Source organism: Tarenaya hassleriana, unplaced genomic scaffold, assembly GCF_000463585.1.
Source record: "Tarenaya hassleriana unplaced genomic scaffold, ASM46358v1 Cleome28, whole genome shotgun sequence".
Classification (NCBI taxonomy): domain Eukaryota; kingdom Viridiplantae; phylum Streptophyta; class Magnoliopsida; order Brassicales; family Cleomaceae; genus Tarenaya; species Tarenaya hassleriana.
The window spans coordinates 1,422,579-1,432,978 of NW_010966021.1; the positions used below are offsets into that span (position 1 = coordinate 1,422,579).

The 10,400-nt window shown below is 37.5% G+C and overlaps 2 protein-coding genes across 3 annotated transcripts in view; one reads left to right on the forward strand and one right to left on the reverse strand.

Moving 5' to 3' along the window:
- Positions 1 to 2,871: 2,871 nt before the first annotated feature.
- On the forward strand, positions 2,872 to 5,260 carry LOC104817926 (glutamyl-tRNA reductase-binding protein, chloroplastic). The gene is made up of 5 exons (XM_010547313.1): positions 2,872 to 3,296; positions 3,439 to 3,519; positions 4,208 to 4,312; positions 4,496 to 4,645; positions 4,801 to 5,260. The coding sequence occupies exons 1-5, from the start codon at positions 2,919 to 2,921 to the stop codon at positions 5,044 to 5,046; spliced, it is 960 nt and encodes a 319-aa protein (XP_010545615.1). The 5' UTR covers positions 2,872 to 2,918; the 3' UTR covers positions 5,047 to 5,260.
- A 1,706-nt stretch (positions 5,261 to 6,966) lies between these two features.
- Positions 6,967 to 10,400, reverse strand: part of LOC104817927 (U2 small nuclear ribonucleoprotein B'') — a 3,669-nt gene continuing 235 nt past the window's right edge. Inside the window, exons 2-11 of one of the 2 annotated variants that reach the window (XR_772583.1) lie at positions 10,285 to 10,400; positions 9,553 to 9,732; positions 9,395 to 9,470; positions 9,048 to 9,177; positions 8,753 to 8,870; positions 8,341 to 8,432; positions 8,168 to 8,237; positions 7,994 to 8,076; positions 7,177 to 7,898; positions 6,967 to 7,089 (exon numbers count right to left, since the gene is read on the reverse strand). Coding sequence is in view for 1 of the 2 variants with exons in the window: in XM_010547314.1 (XP_010545616.1) it covers positions 7,799 to 7,898; positions 7,994 to 8,076; positions 8,168 to 8,237; positions 8,341 to 8,432; positions 8,753 to 8,870; positions 9,048 to 9,177; positions 9,395 to 9,470; positions 9,553 to 9,732; positions 10,285 to 10,400 (965 nt within the window). In the remaining variant the exon portion in view is untranslated. Of the gene's footprint in view, positions 7,899 to 7,993; positions 8,077 to 8,167; positions 8,238 to 8,340; positions 8,433 to 8,752; positions 8,871 to 9,047; positions 9,178 to 9,394; positions 9,471 to 9,552; positions 9,733 to 10,284 lie in introns of both variants that reach the window. The other variant, XM_010547314.1, reaches the window with a different exon arrangement.

The following is a 10,400-nucleotide window of genomic DNA, read 5'->3' on the forward strand; positions in this document are numbered from 1 at the left end:
TGTTTTTTTTTTTTTTTTTTTTTTTGTCAAAAGCCAAAAGACCTTTTTTTTTTGTAGTGAAGTGTCTGTCAGTGTCGAAGTCTTAAGCAATCTAATCTTTACTCAGGCACCGACACTTCTGCCGTTCATATCGAGATCCTCACTCTACTCTTAACCGGTTGGTTTAGTAAACCGGTTTAATTCTTGAACCGTACCGGACTTGAATATCTCAAATTGACAGCTTTTCCCAGCAGTCCAGCACAGAATTTCATTCTTGATTCAACATTTTTTTTTTATAGATAACGTATTCTATTTGGGTCTTAAAATCTCACATTTGAATAATGTTTCCGTCAAAAAATATTTTTTATTTTTTACCATCTTTATTTTTGTTTTTTTTTCTCTGTTGGTCGTTATTTACCTTGTCATTATTAGGAAAAGAAAATAAATTGCCGACAACTAAAAGTAATATGAATTTTTTCCAAATGCAGAAAACGGTAAAAAAGACGTGTTTCTAAATAAATTATTGAGCTTTTAATTGCTAATAATGTATTTGATTTCATTATATGATAGGAATCGTTCACAAATGGCATGTAAAAGATAGTAATTACTTTTATAATTAAGTTTGAATATTTTTTACGTCATTATATACTAATTAATTACCCCTAAATAGTTAATTTCATGTACGGCTAAGTTAATTAATAACTATTAGTGAAAAAGAAGCATCAAATATATAAAACCATAAATGGTATACTACGCATACCCTTTTAGCTGTACATATTGATTTATTTACTATTTTATATTTGAAAACAATGTAATTAATAAATAAAAGTGACATATATACTAACAATCTTTTTTACATGGCAACGGTAAAACAAAATATGTAAATTACAAGATTAGAAATATTTATGTATATCCAAAATTATTCTAGCGTTTTATGCTTACATTTATCGTTGTTATTAATTATTATTGTATATGTCGGTTATTTATTACCGTTTTGATGTATGTATAGAGAGATTGTCTAGTTTCTTTTTCCCTTTTGGGCACCAGATTTTTTAATTTGGTATATTATTTCATTAATAGGTCGTTAGAACTTGGGTACGTACTATCGGGAAAAAAATTTCATTGGGGTAATATATAATATATTCGAATAAAACCATATTCAAATTTTAATATGAATAATATAAATCCATGGTACCGGTAGCTTACCTTACAATTTCACAAGAGTTGGTAAATTGCCTGTCGTTGCTTATAGGCTATTACTTTGCCTGATGGGTTACTTACAAGATTGCAATTTTGGGTTTTAATAAAATAAATAAAAATCAAATCGGATTTTATCATACATAATTATATTTAAATTGAATTCAATTTAAAGATCCATGTATTTTTAAAATTTTAAATTAATTTTAATATCAAAGAAAAAATTATTGAAAAATTAAATAATTGAGATATTTAAAAAAATGTATTTTTATGATAAACCCAAATCTAAACAATTTAAACTACTCAAAAATCAATTTTATTATTTTTTAAATAACTCAAATTAAAAGATAACCAAAGGTTCTAAAATGTTTTATGATAACCCCAAATCTAAACAATTTAAACTACTCAAAAATCAATTTTATGATAGAATTTTTAAAAAAAACTCAAATTAAAAGATAACCAAAAGCTCTAAAATGTTGCAGCCTCTCAATCATGCATTTTGGTTGATTGGCCCAACCAATTGAGGTCGTGTCTTGTGTTCTAAGTTTAATAAAGGGGCAGACCGACCATCATCATAACCCATTTGTGATTTACTTGTTTGATTGGCTCTTCACATCTCTTAACGTTGCTGCGTGCAATTGATGGGCGTTGGAGATGGCTGGCTTTCCCTGTTATTTTAAAGTTCGGTTATTTCGGTTTTTTAAAAAACTATAATCATTTGGTTTTATATTAGACTCGGTTTTATTCAATTTAATTCGGATTCGGTTCGATTTTAACAAAAATACTTTTTTTTTTATGAAATTTACGATTTTGTTGGTTATTTTTTATTTGGTTCGATCCATATTCGGTTTTATAAAAATTATAACCATTTAATTTTTCATCAAAATTTGATTTGATAATTATTATTTGTTATCCGATTTTGATCGATTTGGTTATTCGGTTATTAACTTCTAAGGTTTTGGTCCCGTTAAACAGGGACATTATCCAAAATACCCTTCTTTTACTAAAACTATTTTTATACATATCCTTCTCCAACTGTGACTTTGTGACCAAAATTCATATATGGTCACATGATGGTCATATTAGTCATAACGTTAAATTTTTTGTGATTACATCAAACCACCATGATCACACCTTATATATCACACTAATCATTTGATAAAATCATCAAAAATCTAACGTTGTGACTAATGTCACCAACATGTGATCATACAATTATTATGGTCACAAGGAGGCTATTTTGGATATTTTACCCGTTAAACAAATACATTACATATTCTTCTGTCTAATCATCGATACCCTTGCTACTACATGAAATTCCTAATTTCATTCTATTAATTAGCTTGTATATAAAAAGACGTTACTCCCCCAAAAAAGATATTTTTTTTATACACTCTATCTACATAAAAAAGGAAAATATTATGAATACAATATAATGTTTCAATTTATGTGTATTCCTCATAAATTTGTATACGTACATACATAAATAGAGATATCAGGTTACGAAAATGAGGGGATTAAAGCTGGTGCATACATATTTCGGGAAGAATCATATTTTATTAAATATATAAATTATTTAACTATATATTTATATACAAAAATCCCAAATTATTCACCAAAAAACAAAGAAGTTTGATTTTTTTTAAATATAAATAAAAAAATTAATCCATCGTTGAAAATGAAAAGGAGATAGCTTCTTCTCTCTCCAGACACAGACTTCTTTCTCTTGTCAGAGACTCAAAATGCAGCTTCAGACGCAATCCTTAGGTCTCCACCTCCTCCCTTTACCGAATCTCGCGAAACCCACCAAGGGAAACCGATTCGATCCCCCAAAACGAGACCTATCTCGTCGGATTTCCCTCCGATGTTCTGTTTCCACGGCGTCGGACTCGGCGTCGACGACGACCCGTAATCTCTCCTCCTCCAATCGCAAGCCCTTATCGGCAGAGGTTTCGAGGACAATCATGGAGCTTTCTTCGGTCGGAACTCTCTCCACGTTGACCCACGACGGTTGGCCTCTCGCCGTCGGCGTTCGCTTCGCCGTTGACGAAGACGGCACTCCTGTTCTCTGCCTGCATCGGACATTCTCGCCCGATAAGAGGTCTGCTCTTCATGTTCAGGTTATTGTTGTTTCTTCTTCACTCGATTCTGTCTTGAGAGTGTCGAATTCCGATACTTTATCACTGGAAAATTAAAACCCACGATTGATATGAATATGAGAATGTTGCCATTTTGATCTCTGGATTTGTCCTATTGGATCAGTTAGAGCAATGTGGATTAAGGACTCCCCAGTGTACGATACAAGGCAGCATTGGTAGGCCAGGCGATGATAAGGTTCTGAAGGTAAATTTCTTATTATTGCTGTCTTTCTTGTTGAATTCTAGCTTCATAGTTAGTCAATCACATTGACCATAGCTGCAATATTGATAATATTGGGAGTTAGCTATATAAGTAACACCGATCATCCGGTTCAGATTCTGTTCGGATTTGGACGCAGCTTCTTAGTTGTTTTGTTACATGTTTCTGAAGTGATCTGTTATTCTTTTCTGCTCTTGATGCCGCTGTAAAGAAACCACATTGTCCGAATGTGTCATGAATTGCTCATTTGATGTTCTCAAGATCTTGAGATCCAACCGGATTCGACGATAGACATATTATGCCACCTTTTGGTAAGAAGAGAGAATTCATATCTCATGGTTACTATAGAATTGGACGTTTTTATCGTAAAACTGACTGTCATATTCTCTCTATAGCTATCGATATGTTCTCTGGTTAGACTTGGTACTAAAATGAAACTGCTTTGTACTCTTTCTCTCTGCCTTCTTCTGAGTGAGTATCTACTTTAATATCCATAGCTCGTGGTAGTGTCGATGGTTCTTTCATTAGCAATAAGTGCATCTGGGAATCGGTTGATTGATTGATTCCTTAGTTTTGTTATTATAGCCGGAAGAATTAGATTATGAGGGAAATAGAAGTGCCCTAATGCCTGGATTATGTCCTTATGTCGGGTTTTTTGCTCCATTTTCTCTAGCGTCTTCGTTCTGCATGGAGGAAGAAGTTTGGTGAAGAAGTTGAGGGTGACAATATGTATGTTGTTGCAGTGGACCGTGTACTTCAAATGGAAGACTTCATGGAGGTAGATTTTCGATTCTTTTTTTTTTCGTTTTTTTTTGCTGGATTTCATCATGACATCCAGGCATTTGGTCTGTCCCCCCATGAAATTGTTTACGGGTGATTACACTTCTTGTTCTCGTATGTCCCGAAAAAAGCTGATACTTGATTCGAATTAAAACCCCATTTCTGAAAATTTATTTTGCAGGATGGAGTTTGGGTTGCATCAACAGATTACAAAAGTGCAAGCCCTGATCCGCTTCGAGGCGTTGCAGAAGGCATAGTTAACGAAATAAACGACAACAACATGGAAGATATCCTCCGTTTTTGCAATGTATACGTCGATCTGGATTTCCAGGTCAGTATATTCAACCCTGTTACGATATTCTCCGCCCTATCGTATAATAGATCGAGAGAACAAGAATCTGCTTCAGACAATATAGTCAGTTATTACAAGCTGTCCATAAACCGTCGTTAGGTAGTAAAAATCTGAAACTGTGATATGCATTGAAGGTATCGAAGACGGGAATGATATGGATGGACAGGCTGGGGTTTGATCTTCGGGTATGGTCTCTAGGAGGAGAAGCGTACGATGTAAGGATTCCGTTTCCCGGGGAAGTAACCGACGGAAAGGGCGCAAAGTCCTCGTTCAACGGAATGTCGCAGCTCGCGTGGGAAGTAGAGAAGAGCCATTATTTTCCGACAGGCTTTGACAAGGTCAAGCAGTTGAAGCCGGTGGGACGGCAAATAACATTGTAGAATTGACTCGGGTCGAGCCGGGATGGGTCGGGTATCGAATGCCAACTGCTTTGTTAGATTCTGCAGTATCACTATTTGTTCAAAACTCCAATCTTGAAAGGAAAAAAAAAACAGCTTTTTTTGGTTCTTCTTGTATTGAGTTTTGGTTAAGGTACTTGCTCTCTTGTTGGAAAATTTTCATCTGTCTTGTAATTGAAATTTTGTATTTGCTCTTTATAACCATTTGGGCCGTGATGGGCCTGGAATTGAGTTGGGGGTCGCACTTTGACACGTGGCTGGTGAGGTTAGGTCGTAAAATCGCTCTTCGTTTTTTCTCTCTCTCGAAAAGCTCGCGACGAATTTTCGCAGAAATTTTCAAAGTTGGACGTTATCGGAGACAGGAGACGGTGATCGGAGATGGCGTCGAGTGCGGCGGTTCCGTTCTGGAGAGCGGCGGGGATGACTTACATCACATACTCCAACATCTGCGGCAGTCTCGTCAGGAATTGCCTCAAGGATCCCTACAAAGCTGAAGCTCTCAATCGCGAGAAGGTTCACTTCGCCATCGCCAAGTGGGCTGAGGGAAAGCCCCAGAAACCTAGTACGTTCGATCCCTTCTCTTACTTCTATTTGTTCGTGATCCGTTTGATTTTTGTGTTTGTTTGGGATATTGTCGGATCTGGGTTTCTCCATTTTCGGTCGAGGGTTTTCCAATTCGTGTTCTTTCTCTTGAAACGATGTTGTATGTCATCGACTATCGGTTTCTTAGGGTTATTGAATGAGGAATTGCATATTTTTTAGAGCATTTGGCCAAAAGGTGTTGACTTTCAGGGGTGGGAATCTTCTGAACTGAACTTAATGCCAAGAATCTTTTGAAATGCTATCCAAAAGATGAATGGGAAATCAAAGGCATATATTATATATATGAACTCTCTCAGTGATGGAATGAGGGGTGTTGTGGTCAGGACAAGACAAGTAGTAGAATTCATGTCGGAAACAAGTTCATTTGCTCTCTGTATTGTAACTTTTGTGCGTGTTCCATTGTTTTAAAGTTCGTATGTTTGATATTGGCTATGCACATTCGCTGCTTCGGTTATTCTCTTGGGAGGGTGCAACATGATCATCCACCATTTTAGAGAACTTAGAGCTTCTTCTTGGTAGTTCTTTTTGGGGGGCAATCAAAGATGAAAATGATAAGGAACCTTACTTACCTTTGATAGCTCTTAGTAAACCCAATGAGCTAGGTTGGTTGATTTCGATGCCCGAGTTATACGTATGGATGGATCTCGTCGTATAGAACCAGTTAGGCTCCATTATATATGAAAAGGTGGGCCATTTGATGTCTCATTGGGAACTTCCCATAAAACTTCTTTGTGGTCTGCCTCCTTACATTGGTCGTCCTGTTGACCCAATTTTCTCGTCCTTTTTGTGTTGTTTTCTTGACAGCCATCCGCTCGAGCGCGACGACCGAAAAATCAGATTGACATTGAAGTGGGGGGGTTTGATGTTATATTGCTGTATGGACAGTTGAGGGAGACAAGAACTCAATTTGCATGAAGAACTTCCCTTGTTTTTTGTCTTGGCTTATGCTACTGTTATCTAAATAACCAAAGACACGGTGCTCGTGTTTTATTATGCTCGAGACCGACAATGTCTTGGCTTTTGTATGGAATGGCCATTCACTTGGCACAAACCCTAGTTACCTTGCTTGGTTATTACCCACTGTTTGTGGTTTGAGAAACAATTTGGGCAAACCCCTAATTCTAATTGAGGTCATGTTGAACACATTCATTTCATTTTAACTATTTTCTTTTGCATTGCAACAATGTCAATTGCCCTTTTGTCATACAACAATTTCAACGCCCAAACTCAATAGATCCCAATCTTAGCGACCCATCTGTGATAATGTGTACTTGTTTTAGAACAAGGTGAAATTCCGGATCCTCAAAAACCACCCATGAGAATTGAAATAAAAAAAAAAACCACTTAAAATGTAGAGAAGAGGGTAAACACCAACCACAAACTCAAAGGAGGAGAGAAGCCCATGTTTGCCTTCTAGTGTACCTTTTGGACAGAATTTGAACACAGATGAGTTTGGGTAAAAACAAGGAACTGAAACCAACACCTGACATCAGTTGAGGAAGAAACCACCATGAACAGTCGGCAGTCTCCAGCCAAATTCCTCAACAAGAATCCCTGCACATAGCTTTTCCTCAACGACAATCCCTGCATTAGTCCAAATCGGGACATATGCTTCGCCTGAACTACCGAGAATGTTACCAGTTGTCTACTTCGACAACTGAAAAAGATGGACGTTTTCCTTAATCAACGCAAGTAAAAGACATAGTTATGATGAAATGGGTAAATGCTGAAGAATGATGACCCGCATTCGATAATGACAGTTCGTGATGATGACCAGCCGTGAAAATGAAGCTCGGATGAAATCCTCCAGATGCCAGCATGTTAATGCTATGTAGTGTTATGTGAAAGTTACTGCCTAGATATTAGTCAAGCGAGGAATCATACATAAAAAAAAACAGACAGACAAACAGAGCTCCTAGATAATTAAACAGGCAATGCATGTAGCAAAGTTACAGAAACAGGGCATGTTATGTTTGATGGCATCACTATATGCATCCATCACCAAATGAGAAGCAAATGCTGATGCTAATGTTGGCAATGAAATGGATGCATTTTGCAGCTTGTGTGATGCATCCTATTGTGCAAGTTGTTGGAATATAAAGAACAGAGTACATCCCCTTCAGAGCTCAGGCTACTGATAAGTCAATGCCAGTGGAGCTCCATTAGCACTTGGCGATGGGGGAAACGGATGGCTGCCTTCCTTCCTCTTCCCGAATGGATTCTTTGAATATGTATCACCGAGTTAAGAAACACGTAAAAAGATATGAAAATGGCAGAGAAATCATGAATCAAAGAATATCAAAGAATAAAAATTATTTAAGGATATTGAATCCGCATGCCAACTGAACCAGAACTTGGAATAACAGCACCTTGCAAAGTATGGTGAACATTTGTCGCACTATTGACATCCTGCAAATTGGTAGAGAAATCTATAGCAATATGCCACAAAACATTGTCTGGCATATACAATGCATGCAGATAACAGGAGGATAGAACTAACCTCGAATTCGATAAAACAAACCGTATGCCTTTCCTGTCTCAGAACCTTCATTTGTTTGAAACCAGGTTGCCTGAAAGATGAAAATTCAAATAAAGAGTTCTTGCCAGCATAGAGATACACAAGCTAAGATCTCCGAGAAACGAATGGACATATGATAGAACCAAGCTCCTTACGCACTGAACAGGCTCCTCAACTCTTCCTCATTTATAGTCTCACCGATATTACCGATAAACAGTGTATTGCATGGAGGATTATCCTTAATATTCTGCATTCCAAACAGAAAATGGTATGAAACAGATAAGATTGAATTGCAATAACCCAGGCTGCAAAAACCTTCACAGAACCAATAAAATTAGAGCAACTTTCAAGCTCTAAATAATGTGGTTAAATGTAACACTCTTCCTCTATGCTATACCCTCCAAAAAAAACACACCACCAAAAAATATAGCAAGGATAATGAAGATGAATTCAGGAGTTTATAAAAAAGCATGGATTTATATAGTCTTATAAGTTGTACATAGGTGAGCATAACATAGATATTGCACAGCCATCAACTAACTAACTTGAGGAAAAACACATCATCACCTGGACAGGCACATATGAACTAGGAGCTGCTAGAGGTGAGGGTGAAGGCATCGGTACAGGAGGGACATGATGATACCCACCATAGGGGTCATACGGTGGAGGGGCAGGAGCCATGTACCTGAAACAAATTTTAATATATATGCCAAAAAAATGAAAATTGAAAGAAAATGCTGCATCATAAATACATGTCCTCCAAGATAGTTTCAGAGTACAGTTTCCAGTTTATAAGTCCAAGTGTGCAGATTATACAGTGTCTGAAATCATCGATGATCAGAAGGAGCCAGCAGATGTATACCCATGAGGTGGTCCCCATACAGGAGGAGGTGGAGGATGGTAGGGAGACGGACTATAACCAGTGTGTGTGTAGTCACCAACAGTTCGTAAGCGCTTACTCTGATCATAAGCATTTGCATCCGCTACTATTCCTACATAAAAAAAGAAAGTAAACAGACTCAACAGGCTGCTATTTGTGACTATATCAGTAGCAAAGAGTAAAAAAAGCAATGCTGTGAATTTCATATAAGTACGCAAAACCTCTATCAAACATGTCTAAAGCATGGCTGCTTTTAATGAAGATGCAATAGAGGTTAAGAAAAAATACTACAATAGATTATCCCATAAACAGAGTCACAGACTACCAACCTCTCTTAACAAATAGATTTTTCTTGGCCATTTCGGTATGTAATACAGACTTAGAATCCGCATCAAACACCAGATCCTACATAAAAAGAAATGCCAATTCTATGTCATGAAATCAGAAAATAAGGAACCAAGTCACCAATAATCAGAAGCAGACAGACCTGAAGTGTATCCTTGGCCGCAACAGCGAACTGTGCTGTTGAAAACAGAGCGAACCCCATGGGCTTTTCTCCCTTGAAGTTCACCTGAGAAGCCTCGTAACCCGGTAACCACCTCAAAAGATTCTGAAGCTCTCTCTCTTTTACGTCATCCGGAAGCCCTGCGATGAAGATTGTCCTAAGCTGGACAACAGATGCACATCGTCATAACATATTATGTTTCCACGTCCAGTATCAGCACAAATGTAAATCAAGATGCAGATACAAGGACATCACATGCCTCGACATATGCAAGCATGTCTATGCCTTTACATACATATATACACAGCAATTCACAGTCTTTTGACTCCAAAATTCTGTCTACGTAATTTATTTCAAAGGATTAAAAAGGAGGGTTTTTTCTTCGACATTGTGTACTAGTGACGTGAGCCTAATTACACACACAACTATAAACAATATGGGTGGATATGTATATATAGATTAACACCATAAACGAAACAGAAAGTGCTCATGTGACAGCACATATGTTCATAATGTCATCCAAACGAAGAATTCCGAAAGTCTTGCACATCATAACACCCAGTTATGTGAAATGAACTCTCTATTTTGTGAAATTCCAGGGTTTATAAGATTCTCCATCCAGAAGGGTCCTAAGCTTATCATTCAATTCTGAAGTACAATCATTACCTTGTGAACTGCGACCGCAAAATACAGAGAGAGAGAGAGACTTGTTACCTCGTCATAATGAGGACGACTATGGCTGTCTACAAGACCGGGAGGCGGAGGATGATGTACGGGAGGCGGCGGCGGTGCGGCAGCGGGGACCGGGGCGGGAGGCGGTGGCGCCGCTG